Below are 19,796 nucleotides of genomic sequence, written 5' to 3'. Positions count from 1 at the left end.
TATGCCACAGGTACAGCCATAACAAATTAAATTAAATTAAATTAAATTACCCTCATTTCCATTGGACACACACAAACCAAAGCTAATTTTTTCCGAAATAAGTCTGATCCATTAACCACCTAGACTCCTTCATGTTGGTTCTAGTGTAATTCCTCAGAAGGAGTCCCAAACTAAATTCCCAAAAAGCCTCTTAAGGCCAAGAAAGCCATGCCAGGGAGTTTCTGTTGTGGTGCAGTGGAAATGAATCCAATTAGTATCTTTGAGGATGCAGGTTAAGGATCTGGCATTGCTGCAATTGCAGAAACTGCAGCTTGCATCTGATCCCTGGCCCAGGAACACCATATGCTGTGGGACAGCCAAAAAAAAAAAAAAGAATCCAGCTAGTACCATGAGGACGTGGGTTCCATCACTGGCCTCGCTCACTGGGTTAAGGATCCAGTTTGCTGAGGCTCTGGCTGTGGCCAGCAGCTGCAGCTCTGATTCAACCCCTAGCCTGGGAATTCCATATGCCGCAGGTGCAGCCATAAAAAAGATGGGTTCCCGTCATGGTGCAGCAGAGATGAATCTGACTAGGAACAGTGAGGTTCGGGTTCGAGCCCTGGCCTCGCTCATTGTGTTAAGCATCCAGCATTGCCATGAGCTGTGGTGTAGGTCGCAGACACGGCTTGGATCCTGCGTTGCTGTGGCTGTGGTGTAGGCCGGCAGCTGTAGTTCTGATTGGACCCCTAGCCTGGGAACCTCCATATGCCACGGGTGTGGTCCTAAAAAGAAAGAAAAGAAAAAGAAACAATGGTGCAGCCTTGGGGCAGGGTCCTGGTTTCTCCCTCAAGGAATACACATAACAATAACTTTGAGTTCTGCAGAACTAAAATCCCAAACAAATACAATGTTAACTACTTGTTAAAAAGCACTCAACATTCCAGAAAAAAAGGTCACTGATGCAATAATCTTGAGGACCACCAGAACGTGTCCCAGAACCCTGGATGCCAGCTTTGAAGAAGAAGGCAAGCTAGCATCTATCTTGTTTTTTTCCTATGGCCCTATTTTCCACTCCCAAACATTAAGACCCATTCCTCTTCTCTCCCAGAGGAAAGCAGAGTCTTTAAGACATTACCCTCTGTGGCCTCCTTTGCTTGGCAAAACAATAAAAGCTATTCAGCAATAAAGTCTGCCTCTGCATTTCTATTTGGCACAGGTGAATAGGCTGAATTTTGGCTATGTAAAAGACATGAAATGAATTTACAAATAGATACACTGTGTGTGTGTGTGTGTGTGTGTGTGTGTGTGTGTGTGTGTGTGTGTGTGTGTGTGTGTGTGTGTCTTGCGGAGCGTGGCTGGAAGGAAATCTGTCTCCATCAGACAACTTATTTGACAGTCTACAGAAAAGAAAATTTGCATTGTTTTCAGCTAACTACTAATATTTAAATTTATAAAGCTTTAAAGTAGCTTTGTAAAAGATAATGAAAGTTTCATACTATTGACTTAAAAAGAAATGCACACCCTAATAGTTGAGACTTAAGTTTTATTCGGGGCAAAATGAGGACTTAAGCCTGGGAGACAGCACCTGAAGTAACTCTGAGAAAACTGTTCCCAGGAAGCAAGAGGGGAGTTAGGATATATAGGAGTTTTTGCAACAAAAGGCAGGTAGTAGGAACAAAAGATCAACAGAAGACCAGATATCTTAGGTTAAGGAATTTAGTGCTTTTTTATGGGAAGATGCAAGTCTTGGCTCACCAAAATCATTCCTTTGATATGCACCTCAGTTATCTGGGTTTTCACAGCCTGAGTTTCCTCAGGGCTTACTTCCGGAGTGGCTGTAGTCTTGACTCAAACCCAGCCGGAAGCCAGATTGGGACTTGAACCCACAGGGTTTTTTTGGTTTTCTTTTTTTGTTTTTGTCTTTTTAGGACCAAACCCACGGCATATGGCAGTTCCCAGGCTAGGGGTCGAATTGGAGCTTCAGCTTCAGCAATGCCAGATCTGAGTCCTGAGCTGTAATCCATAACCCACTGATGGAGGCCAGGGATCAAACCCGATCCTCATGGATCTCACAGATGCTAGTTGGATTCATTACCACTAAGCCATGACGGGAACTCTGAACCCACATTTTTTTAATTAAAATCACTCACCTAGTGTCTGGACTTACTGAAGTTCAGGTTCTTTGTATCTCAGTGCAGAAAGAATTCAGCGAGAGACAGTCCAGAAATAGATTTATTAAAATAGGATGCTCGTGAGAGACACAAGCGGGCAGACAAAGAAGCACTGCCCCAAGGATTGGGTGGGCTACATTTTTATAATCCAAGGAAGGTGGGGAGTAGGAAAAGACTGCCTCTTCTTCTTTCATCCAGTAGACCTCAGGCTTACATCACTAGCCCCTCCTTTGTGTCTGGTAAGAGCGTATTCAACCTTATGAGGTCAAACTAGGACTGTCTAGGTGCTTATTCCAGTCTGCTAGCAGAAGGGTGGTAACATATGCTAAAATAATTGAATCATCTCAGGTTTCCGTATCAAGAGGGTCTTCTACTTTGGAATGTCATCTTTCCCTGAAATTCCTGTCCTTGATCCTAAGGATCATTATTTCTGAACTTGAATGCACACCTTATTTTATCTTTCATTTAATGACCTGAGACATCTCGGGCTTTTATTTATGGTTTTTTGTTTTGTTTTGTCTTTTTGCCATTTCTTGGGCCACTCCCGCGGCATGTGGAGGTTCCCAGGCCAGGGGTCGAATCGGAGCTGTAGCTGCCGCCCTATGCCAGAGCCACAGCAGCGCGGGATCCGAGCCACATCTGTGACCTACACCACAGCTCACGGCAACGCCAGATCCTTAACCCACTGAGCAAGGCCAGGGATCAAGCCCACAACCTCATGGTTCCTAGTCGGATTCCTTAACCACTGCGCCACGATGGGAACTCCTATTTATGGTTTTAAAGTTAAGTAAGGCTGCTTCATTCTGATGGCTTTCTTGAGCCATTATTAGTTTACAGTGGTCTCCCAAAGTTCCTTAGGTTATCCTCTCTATCTGTTGGGACTCTTGCAAGTACCTGTATAGCTATCCTACTCTATCCCTAACAGCCTGATGGCTGCTAGATGGCAGGCATTCTTTGTTTCCTTCCTGAGTTTTCTCAGGGCTCACAGGCCACCCTGCACACATTTTTAGACGTTTACTACTGGTCTCATGAAGGTTACTACTAGTCAGGAGGAGCAGACATCAATCACCATGAAGGATTTTAGTACTTTTCTAGATACAAGGAAATGCAAGAATTGGGCTCATTGGAGTGCCCATTGTGGCTCAGGGGTAACGAACCCGACTGATATCCATGAGGATGCAGGTTTGATCCCTGGCCCCAGCATTGCTGTGAGCTGTTGTGTAGGTCACTGACATGGCTTGGATCTGGTGTTGCTGTCGCTACAGCATAGGCTGCCAGCTGCAGCTCCAATTCAACCTCTAGCCTGGGGGGGAAAAAAAAAGGAATTGGGCTCATAATATCTTCTAAAATCACCTAACTATCTGAAAACCTGTTCTGCCAGTTTTCCCAGAGCAGGGTGCCTGGCTCCTGATTTCCACCTTGAGCACCATGCCAGGGGTACTGTGGGTTGGCAGCTGCAGTGGTTCATAATTTAATCCATGTAGAGACAGATGCAAAGTGATGAAAAGTGCCAATTTCCAGTTCACAATACCCTATAGAATCAGATAAGCTAGAAGGGCATGCTCTATGCACATAGTTTTCTCCTGCAGACACCAAGTAATCTTTTTTGGTCCATTTCACAGTCTTTTGCATTACTTAAAGTGTTTTCAGGAGTTCTCGTTGTGGCTCAGTGGTTAAGAACCATGAGGTTGCGGGTTTGATCCCTGGCCTTGCTCAGTGGGTTAAGGATCCAGTGTTGCCATGAGCTGTGGTGTAGGTCACAGATGTGGCTCAGCCCCTCGTTGCTGTGGCTTTGGCATAGGCCAGTGGCTATAGCTCTGATTTGACCCCTGGCCTGGGAACCTCCATATGCCACGGGAGTGGCCCAAGAAATGGCAAAAAGACAAAAAGACAAAAAAAGGGGGGGGCGGTTTCAGTATGCATATTATACTTCAATTTTTTAAAGGTTATAATGAAGCTGATTAGTATCCATGAGGGTTCAATCCCTGGCCCCACTCAGTGGGTTTAGTGGCCCCTTGAGCTGTGGTGTAGGTTGCAGACACGGCTTGGATCTGACATTGCTGTAGCTGAAGCTCCAATTCAACCCCTAGCCTGGGAACTTCCATATGCTCTGGGTTCAGCCCTAAAAAAAAAAAAAACAAAAAAACCCCATAAAATTAAAGTTAGAGAGTTCTGTAACCCATGTATCAGTTTTCTCAAGTGTTTCCCAAGACTTCTCTAAATTCCTGAGAATTCCTAACTGACCAGATTTCCCCAAAGCGTCAACCTCTTGCCACATGGCTGGCCTCTGTCTTACTTCCTTCTCCCCACTCCCCTCTCCAGAGACAAACTATCTAGAAGGCCACTGTGGTGGGGGAGGGAAAAGTGGGAAAGGACGTCCAAAGATCTGCCTCTGAGAGTTCTCTCCTTGCCCTCTTTATCTGATTTTGTTTTAGCTCCATCCCCCACCTTCAGTCCCAGTTCCAGAAGCATCTGATCTTACTACTGTTAGAATGGCGGGGAGGAAGGAGGCAGAGGCTGGAGCAATGAGATTGAAAGCAGAGCTTATTGACCCAGAGTGGTTGGGAGCTCTGAGCAAGAAGACTCAGCACCCCCCACCACCCCACCCGTCTTTCCCCCACCCCCACCCCGACAGGGGAGTGTGTAGGGTTTTTTTTTTTATAGACAGGGGTCATTTTTGCTGAGCCATGGAGTCTTGAGGCTTGGGGCTATCTTTGTTCTAGGGAACTCCGTCCATACATGGGCCTGTTCGATAAGGAGTTTGCCTGTCTGGATTCACCAGGGTTTTGCTGATTTTTTTTTGTCTTTTTAGGCCTCATTTCATTTTCCACCTAAGAACTACCCCTGGACTTTTGAGGTTTCTGAGATATAAGATCAGATTAGCTCTCAGCTTTTCTTAACAGCTATCCAGAGATTTGGCATTTTTTAGGTTTGGCAAGAAAATAGCACCTATCTACTTTTCAGGTCCCAAATGTTGTCACTGGTATGCCGTTACCTGGTGTGTTCTTCCTGACCTTGTGAGCTAACTTTTCAAATAATCCCTTAATTTTGGTTTACTGGGTTTTGGAAGGGAACAAAATTTGATGTGTTGTTAAAGAAAAAAGTATCATCCTACCTGCTAAAAAGAAATGTTCAACATCACATTTGTTAAAAAAAACAGGAGTTCCCATCGTGGCTCAGTGGTTAACAAACCCAACTAGCATCCATGAGGATGTGGGTTTGATTCCTGACCTCACCCAATGGGTTAAGGATCCAGCATTGCCATGAGCTGTGGTGTAGGCAGGCAACTACAGCTCTGATTTGACCCCAGCCTAGGAACCTCCATATGCTGCGGGTGCAGCCCTAAAAAAGACCAAAAAAAAAAAATAATAATAATAAAAGTATGGCAGAGTTTATTCAAGGGGTCCATGGTGATGGCTATGGGTAGAGGGACCATTGCAATGGGGAAGAGGGATTGGGCTCAATTCCGAATACAGCATAAGCAAGTAGTCCTTTAAAGCCAAGGATCCAGGTGGGGGTCAGAGAAGAGAAAATTACTAAGAGAACCATCAGGAGGGAGAGGGGGACCAACCTAACAATAATTGCTGAAGGCAGACATCTTCTAGGCATGGTGGAGGAAGAATTACCAGAGAGTAGTAAGATGTGGAGGATGGGGGATTCTGGCTAAACTGATTTACCAGGATTCTTACTAAAATTGAGTTGAGGCCTAGTTGAAAAAGAGCTCAGAGTGTTGCTGAAACTCAGCCTCTGTTCACCGGTGTCAAATAAAAATGTATAATACTAAAATAAAAATAAAACAATAAATATAATAATATAATAAAAATGAGACAGCGTTTTGGATGAAGGAGAAAAAAAAAAAAAGTTTTTATTTCTTTGCCAGGCAAAGGAGGTCACAGCAGGCTAAGGCCTGAAAAACTGTGCCCTCCTTAGGGAGAGAACAGGAAGGGTTTCTTATAGTGGAAAGCAGGGCCACAGTTAAAGATCACGGTAGAGACAAGCTCACCTGCTTCAAAGCTGGTCTTTAGTGGTCCCAGGACTGGTTCTGGTGGTTTTCCTTCTTTCTAGAATGAAGAATGCTTCATCAAGTAGCCAACATCTTTCACTTGTTGGGGGTTTTAAGTCTACAGAAGAGCTGGAAGATATCCAGATATTGTTAAGTGTATCCCTGGAGGAGAAACCAGGCCCCTGCCCCAAGGCTGCACCATTGTTTCTTGACGGCTCCTCCCTGGTCTCTGCATCCCCTCCCTTCCCTGATTAGCAACTGTGTGAACCTGCACTTTGGAACTCAGGGAAGGTCTTGGAGGCTGAATGAGGCCTTCATCCTACTGACAAGATATGGGGGACATAGAAAGGCTTTTGTGCCCAGTAGCCCACCTGGGCCCTGCTTGGTTTTAAGAGGAGTCTCATTAGAATTTGGTCAAGGGGAGAATCTGTCAGTGTCACAAGCCTAATCTCTAAATATTCCCTTTACCAATTTTTTTTTTTTTAGCGCCATACCTGCAGCATATGGAAGTTCCCAGGCTAGGGGTTGAATTGCAGCTGCAGCTGCTGGCCTATGCCACAGCTCACAGCAATGCCAGATTCGTAACCCACTGAGAGAGGCCGGGGAGCGAACCTGTGTCCTCATGGATACTAGTTGGGTTGGTTTCCACTGAGCTACAATGGGAACTCCCTATCAAAATCTTTAAAAACGCTTCTGGTCTTTAAAAAAACAAGTCTAATTAAAGAAATATATATGTCTAACTTCACTGTAAAAAATGTGGTACTTATTCTTACCAATTCTTTGAAATGTGTTGAGACTACTTGAGGTCATTTTTTTTGTAACTGTATGATTAGAACTGTGTTTTCACTAATTTTGGGATACAATATTCTATGTATTTGTCCATTAAATCAAACATAGCTTTGCTCTTCAGCTATTCCATATCTTTATTAATTTTTTTGGGGGGGGTGAGGATTCTATCAATTACTGAGATAGTTTAAAAATAATGGATTTGTCAATTCTCTGTTATTCTGTGAATTTTTGCTGCATATATTTTGAATCTCCATTATTAAAGACACAAAACTTTATGACTTTTTTTTCTTGGTGAATTAACTCTTTGTTATTGTTGTATAAAACAGTATCTTCTCTACCTCTAGTAATAGTTTTGGCCTTAATATTTTGTCTGTGTGTGTAAGAGAGAGAAAGAGACCAGGGAACTCCTATGCTAACTTCCTATAGTTAGTATTTGCCAGGTATATCTTTTTCCAAATTTCTACTTTTGAGGTTTGTGTATTTTTGTCTAGCATATAGCTAGATTTCCAAAACTGTAGTCTCACAGTACTTTCGACTGGAAAGTTCAGTCTATGTGTATATGTAGAGATTACTAATAGACTTGGATTTATTGCTACTATTTTCTTATGTATTTTTTACTTATCTAAATTTTTACATTTGTTGGTTTTTGGATTTCAGGGGGTTGGGGTTTTTTGGGTCCTTGTTTCTCTCCCTATTCCATCCTCTCTGCCTACTTGTTAGGAAATTGTACACTCTCTTAAGGGTTTAATCAGGGGCCATTTCCCTAGCAGAACAACCACAATGTATGCTGTTTCTAATGTAAGAATGACCTTATAGTCCTGGAGCAACTAATTCAAGGTATTTGTCTTAGTATAGTGGTAGGTTTTTACTTTGGTTCTGTCTGGGTTACTTTCACTTGATTAAATGAATTGTGAAGATTTTCATGTTTTGCAATATTTTAAAATAGCTCAGACAGCTCTCAAAGAGAAATAGAGTTGGACACTAAAGCCTTTTTTTTTTAAATGGCCACACCTGAGGTATATGGATGTTCCCTGGGCCAGGGACTGAACCTGAGCTACAGCTGGGGCAATGCCGGTTAAGCCACTGCACCTGGACAGGGATCAAACCCTTGCCTCCTCAAGGGTGACCTGAGCTATTGCAGTAGGGTTCTTAGCCACTGTGCCACAGAGGGAACACCAAGACATGATTTATTCAGTACTGTTGGTGGGGGGGGGGCATGTCTGGAGCACACAGTAGTTCCTGGGACAGGGATTGAACCCTTGCCACAGTAATGATCTGAGTCACAGCAGTTTTACAATGCCAGATCATTTAGCTGCTAGGCCACCAGAGAACTTCTTTTATTCAGTACTACTGCAGAAAGGGAAAGAGGCTTCAGTAAAAACTGAACTCAACTCCAATATTGCAAAGAGCTGAGGATTTACAGCTCCAACAAGCAGAGTAAGGAGAGGTCAGTGGATGGAAAATCACGAAAAAGAAGACAGAAAACACAGGGGATTCTTGCTAATCTAGCCTAACAAGATTCCCAAAGGCCAAGGACTTAGACATTAAGAGTAGGGGATGAGGAATTTGATCAGATATCAAGAATGGGAAATTCTTGGAGTTGCCTTTGTGGCTCAGTAGAAATGAACCCCACTATGGGCTTGATTTCTGGCCCCACTCAATGGGTTAAAGATCTAGCCTTGCTGTGAGCTTGGTGTAGGTCACAGACATGGCTGGGATCTGGTGTTGCTGTGGTTGTGGCTTTGGCTGGCAATTGCAGCTCTCATTTGACCCCTAGCTCAAGAACTTCCATATGCTGCAGGTGTGGCCATTAAAAAAAAAAAAAAAAAAGAGAATGGGAGATTCTTTAAAAAAAGAAAAAGAGGAGTTCCTATGGTGGTGCAGAAGTAACGAACCTGTCTCATATCCATGAGGACATGGGTTCAATTCCTCGCCTTGCTCAGTGGGTTAAGAATCCCACATTGCGTGAGCTGTGGTGTAGGTCACAGATGCAGCTTGGATCCCTAGTTGCAGTAGCTGTGGCATAGGCCGGCAGCTACTGCTCCAATTTGACCCCTAACCTGGGAACTTCTATATGCTACGGGTGCGGCCCTAAAAAGACAGAAAAGGAAAAAAAAAGGAAGAAAAGGAAAGCTGACTTAGCAGGATTCTTGCTAAAACTGGGCTCCACAAGCAAAGGACTGGGCCCAAGCAGGAGGTCTAACAGAGAAAAGGGTTCAACAGAACCTTCCTAAAGCTTGGTCAAAGGTTGAGTCTTTGCCACACCAACAGAAAGAGGTACAGAAAACTAGCAGTTCTTTTTGGAAAAGCAGATATTACAATCTAAGCTACCATATTGATCAAATAACCAAATGTCACATTACTTCTCCAAATTCCAGAGGCAGATCTAGAGTAACTAACTCTGGCCACACATTTACCAGAGATTTTTTTTCCTGCATTCTATACAGGGGTGCTTTTAAGGCAAATAGAGCATACACTGAGCTAGAAAGAAGTTACAGTAATCACCATTCATGGAGAGCCCGCTATGTATCTGGTATGTTTCTACATCCATTCACTCTCCAGACAACTTTGCAAAGGACTCCTCTAGGCTCCCTTTATTTCAGAGAAGGAAAATGAGGCTTCGCCTGCTTCGCCTGTCTGCCCTTTCTCCCCTACCCGCGGATTAGGAACCGACAGGCTCTAACGAGAGGCTTCTCTAGGGTAGCTTGGGTAAGGTCGCCGCGCAGTCCCCTCCCGGTTTGCCAAGCCACATCTCCACCAAAGCGACGTAGCCAATCCTAGGAGCCACCACCTTCCGTCCACTGGCACCGCCCTGCGCCCCTCCCACCCAACCCCCGTGGCGGGCCCGCGCCTGCGCATTCCGACGCTCGCGCCGCGCCCGGGCAGCTTTGTGGGATTTGTAGTGAGGCGCCGCGCTGGGACGTATTCGTCGGCTGGCTTCTCCCGCGGCAGCAGGGAGAGGGTGAGTACTGGGCCGTGGCGAGAGACGCCGGGGCAGGCGGACGCTGGAGGCCTGGGCAGGAGGAGTCCGGCCCGGCCCGGCGAGGCTCCTTAGCGGCAAGGGCGGGCGGCCTATGGGCCGCGACCTCCACTCCTGCGCAGCGCTGGGTCCCTAGCTCCAGGTGCGCCTCCTCTCGCCCTGGGAGCCCGGCCGGGTGGGAACGCCAAGAGCTGAGGGGCTAGACGCCGTCGTTCCGCCACCTGTCCCGGCAGCGGCGAGGGTAGGGAACTGGGCCTGGCGGCCCCGGGGCTGAGGGGCCGGTGAGGGGCCGAAGGTTCTGGAAGTCGCTGGGAACTTGGGTTCCTCCCCGCTGTGGGCTTTCCCTGGGACTCTCCTGGAAAGTCTCCAACCATGCGGGACCAGGTGAGGGGTCTCCGGGCGACGGCACCTGCCCTTCGTGGCAAGTTCGTGGGGGAGAACACGCAGTGAGGCCGAACAAACCGAAACGTAGGAGTTGGGAACAGAGAAAGGTTTATTGTCAGCGGCCATTCAGGGAGATGGGTGACTCGTGCTCTGAAAAGCCCCGAACTCCCCGAACTGGTTTTGTAAAGGGTTTTTCTTTTTTTTTTTTTTTGGGCCGCGCCCGTGGCATGCGGAAGTTCCGGGGCCAGGAACTGAACCCGAGCCACAGCAGTGACAACGCGGAATCTTTAATCCTAAGTGCTAGGACACAGGGAAACTCCTATAAAGCATATTTTTTAAAAGCCAGGTGGTGGTGGTGGTGGTGGTGGTGGTGGTGGGGTTGTCTCTGGGTAAGGGATCAGCTTCAGTTGAATTCTTTGATTGGTTGATGGTGAGCTAACAGGGTGGTGTCACAGGGGTTAACCTTACCAGTCCTTAGGCTCCAGGAGGTGGGGGGTGGGGGGGGTCCGGCCACGTGCTCGGAGTCATCAAGAAATTAATTAACACCTTCTATTTGGTGGTGGTCGGGGGTTTCACATTTGTAAAACAACTCAGGAAATGTGTTTCACTTACTGTTGTCTAGGTACTTGAGAGCGAAGCTAAAGCCGGGGCGGCGGTGGGGGGGAGCTATGGGGGAAGGGCTTGTCCCCGGGGAAGGCCCCCTTGGGTCCTGCTCTGTTACAGTTTGTAAGCGGTAGCTCAGGACGGCCCTCTGATTACGAGGGGCGATGCCATGGACTCCCCTTAATTCATATCTCATTAAGAATGAGGAGGCCAATCCTGAGCAGATTTCTACTTGAGGGAATCCTTTTCTCCCCGCCCCCCCCTTTTTTTGGCTGCGCCCACGGCATGCGGAAGTTCCCTAGCCAGGGATCAAACCCAAGCCACAGCAGCGACAACCGCTGGATCCTTAACCCGCTGCGCCACCAGGGAACGCCTATAGTGAACTTTTTTTGGTAAGAGGAAAAAAAAAAAAAAAAAAAAGGAGTGGCGTACGTTTGATCCCTGGCCCCGGAACTTAACACTTGCGGTGGGCACGGCCAAAATTTTTTTTTAAAAAGGTCAATATAGGACAATTGAAAGATTCAGAGGAATGAAAATGAAGAAAATCACTTGAAAATCTTCACTCTGTTATATGTGTATAAGCATAGAAATACCTCTGAACAAATAAATGGATATTAGTATACTTTTCTCCATTAACTTTAAAAAATGAGTTTTGGAGAGTTTCTGCCCAGCGGGTTAAGGAACTGGTGTTGTCTCTGGCAGCCTAGTGGGTTAAGGATTTGGCCTTGCAGCATCTGTTGATAGCAGCTGCAGCTCAGATTCGATCCCTGGCCCAGGAACTTCCTTGTGCCAAGGATGTGGCCAAATAAGATTGAGTTATGGAATATATTTGTAAGGGGTTTAAAGTGCACAAATCGTACGCTCTGTTATTTTTTAATAAACGTTTTTATCTGTGTAAGTACCACTTAAAATGCAGAATAAACTTAATATTTTGAAAATAGTTACTTAAAAATTTTTAAGAACAGTTGTGAATGAACATGAGGATGTCTGCTATACTTTTTTCTTTAAGGCCTTTGTGTTCTTTTTTGTTTTCTAGTTTTATAAACTATATAGGCTATCTGGCTACATATATATGCATTCTTGTCTCATTCTGTAAATTTCTTCAAGTGAAATTTCTGGGTCATACTGAAATGCTTTGATACCTCCTGTCCTATACTCTCTTTTTAAAATCAAATTTTTAAAAAAATTTTCTATTTTTTACTGTTATTTTTTTTAGGGCCCCCCCATGCAGCATATGAAAGTTCTCAGGCTAGGGGCTTACGCCATAGCAACAGGGGATCCGAGATGCATCTGTGACCTACACCCCAGCTTCTGGCAACACCAGATCCTTAACCTAGTTAGTGGGGCCAGGGATCAAACCTGCATCCTCATGGATATGAGTTGGGTTCTTAACCCTCTGAGCCACAATAGGAGCTCCATTTTTTATTTTTATTTTTTGTCTTTTGTCTTTTTAGGGCCGTACCTTTGGCATTGGAGGTTCCCAGGTTAGGGGTCTCATTGGAGCTGTTGCCGCTCTGCCCCAGAGCCACAGCAACGCCAGATCCAAGCCAAGTCTTTTTGACCTGCACCACAGCTCTTGGCAAACCACTGATCGAGGCCTGGGATGAACCTGAAACCTCATGGTTCCTAGTCGGATTGTTTCTGCTGCGCCACGACAGGAACACTCTTTTTTTTTTTTTTTTTTTTTTTTTTTGTCTTTTTGCCATTTCTTGGGCCGCTCCCGCGGCATATGGAAGTTCCCAGGCTAGGGGTCGAATCGGAGCTGTAGCCACCAGCCTATGCCAGAGCCACAGCAACGTGGGATCCGAACCTTGTCTGCAACCTACACCACAGCTCACGGCAACGCCGGATCATCAACCCACTGAGCAAGGGCAGGGACCGAACTCGCAACCTCATGGTTCCTAGTTGGATTCGTTAACCACTGCGCCACGATGGGAACTCCGGAACACCCATTTTTTAATTTTTGGCTGGGCCCATGGCATGTGGAAGTCCTTGGGCCACTGCAGTGACAATGCTGGAGCCTTTACTGTCTGCCCGCAGGAGAACTGCATTTTGTTTTTAAATTGTGTGACTGATACACAAGTATATTTCCTTTCTATGTAGAAATATATTTTCGTATGTTCAGAGCAGGAAATCTTCTTATTAGGGTCTTTGGCATCATTGTTGGGGGGGGGTCTTCTATTCCATATGTCTTAAAAATGTTCATATTTTCTTTCAATACTTGAGTTTCATTTTATGTGCAAATTCTTATTTTCCAAATAGTAAGCTATTTTTCCATGTTAATGAGTCATTCATTCTTCATTGTATGTATTTTTTCCTGAACTGTTGTGTTGGTAGGATTTTAATTTGTTCCATTAACCCTTTCCCCTGTTAAGACTATAATATCCATGAGAGTAGGAGTTTATATATGTGTGTATATATATATATATATTCATCCCTTGCCTTAATGGTGACTGGTACAGTAGGTGTCAACCATACATTTGGTGAAGGAGTAATTTTGCTTATTGAATAACACCATGTTCCAGTTATCATGGCTTTATAATGTCTTGTGGAAAAGTTCTCGCTCATCACTATTCCCTTTAAGAAATGCCCTGCCTGTTGTTGTATAACACAATTAACTTAAAAAAAAAAAAATCCTTTCCATAGTAAACTTTACAGAGTTATTATTTATGTATAACTGGTTTGGGAATGTGTTTATAAATTTCAGAGAAGTGACAAACTAGGATATCATGACATCCTATTCAGGAATATGATATGTCTTTGTTCAGCTTTCATTATATACCTTAAAAGCTTAGTAAATAAGAATGATAGTTTTCTTTATGCGGACACCCTCCACTTGATGATTTGGCTTATCTGTAGATATTATATTTTTTTTGTTGCTGCAGGAGTCTTCTATCTCATGTCTTTTCCTTCCCTCAGCTCTGCCTTTCCTCAGTATCCCCTGGGAAGGACCTCACAAGAAGGAATGAGAAGGCAGTGGCTGCTGGGCCTCTACCATTGGGAGTTCAGGTGAGCTCATTTTTTTCCCCCGCTACTCCTTGCTTCTATACTGTAGGTGGGCCTCACTGCGGAAGACAGAGCTGTTGAGATCTCTGAATGTTGGATGTTTTCCACAAAGCCCCCGTCACCACCGATCAGCTCTGTTCTCAGCTTCCTGGTACTTATTCATTATTCAGCTGGATGCCCTGGCCTGTTGGGCAGTTGGTATTGTTTGAGGGTCATAAAAGGAACAAAAGTTGTGTGAGATATGGTCCTGGTCCATATAGGGCTATGGACTCTGAGGGAACATACAAGGAACAGTTAGGATGATTGCACACATATATCCTAATAAGAATAAGTATGGTTAAGTACCTAGATTTTCAGTGTTCCAAGATATGAAGAAAGACCAGTGTGATGACCAGAAGAAGTTGTATTGGATAGGGATACCTGGAGAGAATTTACTGTAGTGGAGACAGTGTCCCAAATTTACATTCCTTGACTGCCATTTTTTTTTTTTTTTTTTTTTTTTTGTCTTTTGTCTTTTTTTGTTGTTGTTGTTGTTGTTGTTGTTGCTGCTGCTATTTCTTGGGCCGCTCCCGCGGCATATAGAGGTTCCCAGGCTAGGGGTTGAATCAGAGCTGTAGCCACCGGCCTACGCCAGAGCCACAGCAAGGCGGGATCCGAGCCGCGTCTGCAACCTACACCACAGCTCACGGCAACGCCGGATCGTTAACCCACTGAGCAAGGGCAGGGACCGAACCTGCAACCTCACAGTTCCTAGTCGGATTCGTTAACCACTGCACCATGACGGGAACTCCTTGACTGCCATTTTTTTTTCTTTTTCTTTTTTGTCTTTTTAGGGCTACACCCATGGCACATGGAGGTTCCCAGGCTAAGGGATGATTCAGAGCTGCAGCTGCCGGCCTATGCCACACACAGCCACAGCAACTCTGGATCCCAGCCATGTCTGCGACCTACACCATACCTCACGGCAATGCCGGATCCTTAACCCACTGAGGGAGGCCAGGGATCGAACCTCATCCTTATGGATACTAGTCGGGTTCTTTACTGCTGAGCTGCAATAGGAACTCCTCAGTAGTCTTGATTTAGTTTTATTTAGTTAAAATAGTCCTGAACTAAATTTTTTTTTAAATCAGCTTCTTTTTTTTTTTTTTCAGATGTAATTTATATAGAATAACCCACTTAAAGCATATGAGTTTTGACAAATTTGGTGCACCAATATTACCACCACCACCAGCTATAGAACATTTTTACCACTCCAGAAAGCATCCACACCCATTTCCAATCCATGCCCCGCCCCCCAGGCAACCATTGGTTTAATTGCTTCATTCAGAATGTGTTTCCTAAAAATTTAGGCCCTTGTTTTATATAAATCAAAACATAAATAACAAAATGAGGAAACATAAATTGATATACTGATTGTTAGCTAATTTGTAGACCTTACTCCTTTTTTGCCACAAATATCCTTTATCTGGTCCAGGAACTAATCCATATCACAACTGGCATTTAGCTGTCCTGTCTTGTTAGACTCCCTTAATCTGAAACAGTTCCACTGTCTTTGATGACCTATCCTGATTGATTTGAGACATAGCAAAGTGCAGATGGTACCTTTTCCTTTTTTCAATCTTTCCTGGTATTATCATCTTTCGTACCTTGACTAGTGATGTGACAATGAATTGCCTGAGTATGACTTGTATTTGCCTTTAAATTTTATCTTTTTCTGAATATAGATATTAGGCATTATAGTTGCAAAAAAAAAATAATGCCATAAGATATAGATCTCAAATCCTCAGAAATAACTGTGGCTGTATGTTCTTCTGGCATTTTATTTATTTATTCACTTATTTTTGTCTTTTTATGGCTGGCACACCTGCGGCATATGGAGGTTTCCAGGCTGGGGGGTCAAACTGGAGCTGTAGCTGCTGGTCACAGCCACAGCAATGTGGGATTAGAGCTGCATCTGTGACCTACACCATAACTCATGGCAGTGCCAGATCCTTAACCAGAGATCGAACCTGCATCTTCACGGATGCTAGTCAGATTTGTTTCCACTGAGCCACGAGGGGAATTCCTTCTGGCATTTTAATATACCTTCATATATCTCCCCCCCCCCGCCTTTTTTTTTGTTGGGCCTGAGACATGTGGAAGTTCCCTAGTTCCCAGGCAAGGGATTGAACCTGGGCCACCGTCAGAGTTACTGCAGTGACAATGCAGAATCCTTAACTCCCTGAGCCAGTAAGGAACTCCTTTGACCATTTTTATATTGGGTTTATATATAAAAGAAGCCTTTTATGTAATATAAATATTAATCCTCTGGCATAAATTGCCATTCTTTGTCATTTTTCTTTTAAAATTTGTTTATTATCTGCTACAAGTTAAGTTTTTAAGTTTCATGCAGTTAACTTTCCATTTCCTTTATTTGGCTTTGGAATCATTGCTGTGAAAGGCTTTCTCTATCCTAGGATTATAGAAATTTTTTCTACATTTTTCTGTTAGTTTTGTTAAATTTAGATCCTTGAACTATTTGGAATTTATTGTGTAAAATGTGAGGTCCGAATCTAACTTATTTAACATAGCCTGATGAGGGATTTCATCACCTATCCTTTGGTGCAGTGGATATTTAGCACCTGCCTACCATGTGCTAAGCAATGTTCTAGATGCTGGGTAGATAGCAGGGAATGAGACAGGCAAAGCCTGTTTCTCTAGAAAGTGGAAGCAGTAATGAAGAAATACTGAGGATGTTAAGTGCTGTGATGACCACACAGCAGGGTGGCCTGGTAGAATGCGATGGGGGTCTGTTTTAGCTAGACAGAGCTGGAATGGCACCTCTGAGGAGATGGCATTCAGACTGTTATAACCTAGGAGTTCTCCCGTGGCAAAGCAGGTTAAGGATTTGGCATCACTGCAGCAGCCTGGGTCACTACTTTGGCACAGGTTTGATCCCAGGTCCCCAGGAACTTCCACATGCAGAAATCCCCCAAACTGTTGTAATCTACTAGAATGATCTATTAAATAATCTACTTATTCTCCATACATTTGAAATGCTGTCTTTAAAATATACAAATATATGTACATATACACATGAGTTTATTTTTCTGCATTCTCTTCTGTTTCTCTTTGTACTACAGTGCCATACTATTTTACTTGTTTTATTTTTAATTTTTTCATTATAGTTAATTTTTTTTTTTTTTTTTTTTTTTTTTTTTTTTTTTGTCTTTTTGCCATTTCTTGGGCCACCGCTGCGGCATATGGAGGTTCCCAGGCTAGGGGTCGAATCAGAGCTGTAGCTGCCAGCCTACGCCAGGGCCACAGCAACACAAGATCCGAGCCATGTCTGTGACCCACACCACAGCTCACAGCAACGCTGGATCATCAACCCACTGAGCAAGGGCAGGGACCAAACCCGCAACCTCAGGGTTCCTAGTCAGATTCGTTAACCACTGCGCCATGACAGGAACTCCCCATTATAGTTAATTTAAAATGTTCTTTCAATTTCTGCTGTGTAACAAAGAGACCCAGTTATGCATATATATATACACACATATTCTTTTTACTCATATTTTATCATGTTCTATCATAAGTTATTGGATATAGTTCCGTGTGCTACACCAGGATCTCATTGTTTATCCACTCCAAATGCAATAGTTTGCATCTACTAACTCCAAACTCCTGGTCAATCATACTCCCTCCTCCTTGGCAACCATAAGTCTGTTCTCCATGTCCATGAGTTTGTTTCTTTTTTTTTTTTTTTTTTTGTCTTTTGTTGTTGTTGTTGTTGCTATTTCTTGGGCCGCTCCCTCGGCATATGGAGGTTCCCAGGCTAGGGGTTGAATCGGAGCTGTAGCCACCGGCCTACGCCAGAGCCACAGCAACGCAGGATCCGAACCTTGTCTGCAACCTACACCACAGCTCATGGCAACGCCGGATCGTTGACCCACTGAGCAAGGGCAGGGACCGAACCCGCAACCTCATGGTTCCTAGTCGGATTAGTTAACCACTGCGCCACGACGGGAACTCCTGTTTCTTTTTTTGTAGATAGGTTCATCTGTACTGTATTTTATATTTCACATATAAGTGATATATGGTGTGTTTGTCTTTTTCTTTCTGACTTACTTCACTTAGTATGAGAATCTCTAGTTGCATCCATGTTACTGCAGATGGCATTATTTTGTTCTTTTTTTATGGCTGAGTAGTATTGTACTGTATATATATATATATATACCACATCTTAATCCATTCATCTATCAATGGACATTTAGGTTGTTTCCATATCTTGGCTATTGTAAATATTGCTAAAATGAATATAGAGGCACATGTATCTTTTTGAGTGAAAAAGTTTTATTTGGAGAGAGAGACACACACACACACACACACACACACACACACACACACACACACACACACACACACACACACCCCCCCCCCCCCAGGAGTAGTATTGCTGGATCATATGGTAGTGTTTTGTTTTGTCTTGTTTTTTTATAGGCAAGAAGTAGATTTATTAAGGTAGGACACTTGTGAGAGATGCAAGTGGGTAGGCAAGGAGGCTCTGCCCATATGGTAGTTACATATATTGCTTTCTGAGGTACCTCCATAGTGTTCTCCTTAATAGTTGTACTATTTTACTTGTTTTAGAATTTATTTTGTTATTTTTATAACACAAATCACCCTGTTTTTCTTTTCAAAATTGTGGCTGCTGTAATATTCTTAGACATTTATCCTTATAGTCATATTTTATTAACTATTGATAAGTTCTGGAGTTCCCGTCATGGTGCAGGGAAAACAAATGTGACTAGTATCCCTGAGGACGCAGGTTCAATTCCTGCCCTTGCTTGGTGGGTTAAGGGTCTGGTGTTGCTGTGAGCTGTGGTGTAGGTCATAGACTTGGCTCAGATCTGGCATTGCTGTGGCTTAGGCCAGCAGCTGTAGCTCTGTTTGAACCCCCAGCCTGGGAACCTCTAAATGCTGCAGGTGTGGTCCTGAAAAGACAAAAAGCAAAACAGAAGTTCTAACAAAAACAGTTACAAAGAAAAAATATGAAATTTTGATTTGGATTCTGTTATATCACTTTGAGGAAGATTACTATCTTTACAATGTTTATTCTTCCTATTTAGCCAAAAAGTTATCCTTTATTTTATTTAGATTTTTCATTATGGCTTCTGTTAACTGTGATCATGAGGTTCTTGCATATTCCTATTAAGTGTATTCTGAGGTGTGATGTTTTTTCTTTTTTCTTTTTAAATAATGGCTGTACTCGTGGCAGATGGAAGTTCTCGGTCCAGGGATTGAATCCCAGAAGCAGCCATTGCAGTCAGTTTGCATTCTTAATCCACTGCTGACAGTGGGAACCTCTTTTTTTGTTTGTTTGTTTACATTTTTTGAAAAAAGATTCTTTTCAATTGAAGTACGGTTAATTTACAATGTTGTGTTAATTAGGTATTTTTTTTTTTTTTGCTATTGTGATTGGAATTTTACAATGATAGTGACTGTTTAAAAAAAAAGAATAAATTAGGTTGCTAAGAATCATATCTGAAGACATTTTGCTGCTTTAACGCCTGAAACTTCCTCATCTGTCCCATCTTTCTAAGTTGTACTTTCATTGTTAAAATATCCCTATTCTGGAGTCCCATTGTGGCACAGTAGAAATGAATCCGACTAGTATCCATAAGGATGCCGGTTCGATTTTTTTTTTTTTTTTTTTTTTTAAGGGTCCCACCCACGCAGCATATGGAAGTTTGCAGGCTAGGAGTTGAATCGGAGCTATAGCTGTTGGCCTACACCACAGCAACATGGGAACCCAGCCACGCCTGCATCTACACCACAGCTCACAGCAAGGCCGGGTCCCAGACCCACTGAGCTAGGCCAGGGATTGAACCAGCATCCTCAT

At 43.7% G+C, this 19,796-nt stretch overlaps 1 protein-coding gene across 1 annotated transcript in view; it reads left to right on the top strand.

Annotated features, from left to right (window-relative positions):
• The first annotated feature begins 9,452 nt into the window (after positions 1 to 9,452).
• Positions 9,453 to 19,796, top strand: part of LOC146405562 (uncharacterized) — a 32,803-nt gene continuing 22,459 nt past the window's right edge. Inside the window, exons 1-3 of the mRNA XM_085011718.1 lie at positions 9,453 to 9,475; positions 9,706 to 9,904; positions 13,845 to 13,918. Coding sequence (XP_084867844.1) covers positions 9,453 to 9,475; positions 9,706 to 9,904; positions 13,845 to 13,918 — 296 coding nt within the window. The remainder of the gene's footprint in view (positions 9,476 to 9,705; positions 9,905 to 13,844; positions 13,919 to 19,796) is intronic.

This window comes from Sus scrofa, chromosome 2 (genome assembly GCF_054392235.1).
Source record: "Sus scrofa isolate SSC_HxYL_T2T_F1_AM1 chromosome 2, Sscrofa_HxYL_maternal_Yorkshire_Landrace_v2.0, whole genome shotgun sequence".
In the NCBI taxonomy this organism is placed as follows: Eukaryota; Metazoa; Chordata; class Mammalia; order Artiodactyla; family Suidae; genus Sus; species Sus scrofa.
The sequence above is the reverse complement of the archived record's forward strand: the minus strand, read 5'-3'. Positions and strand labels throughout refer to the sequence as shown.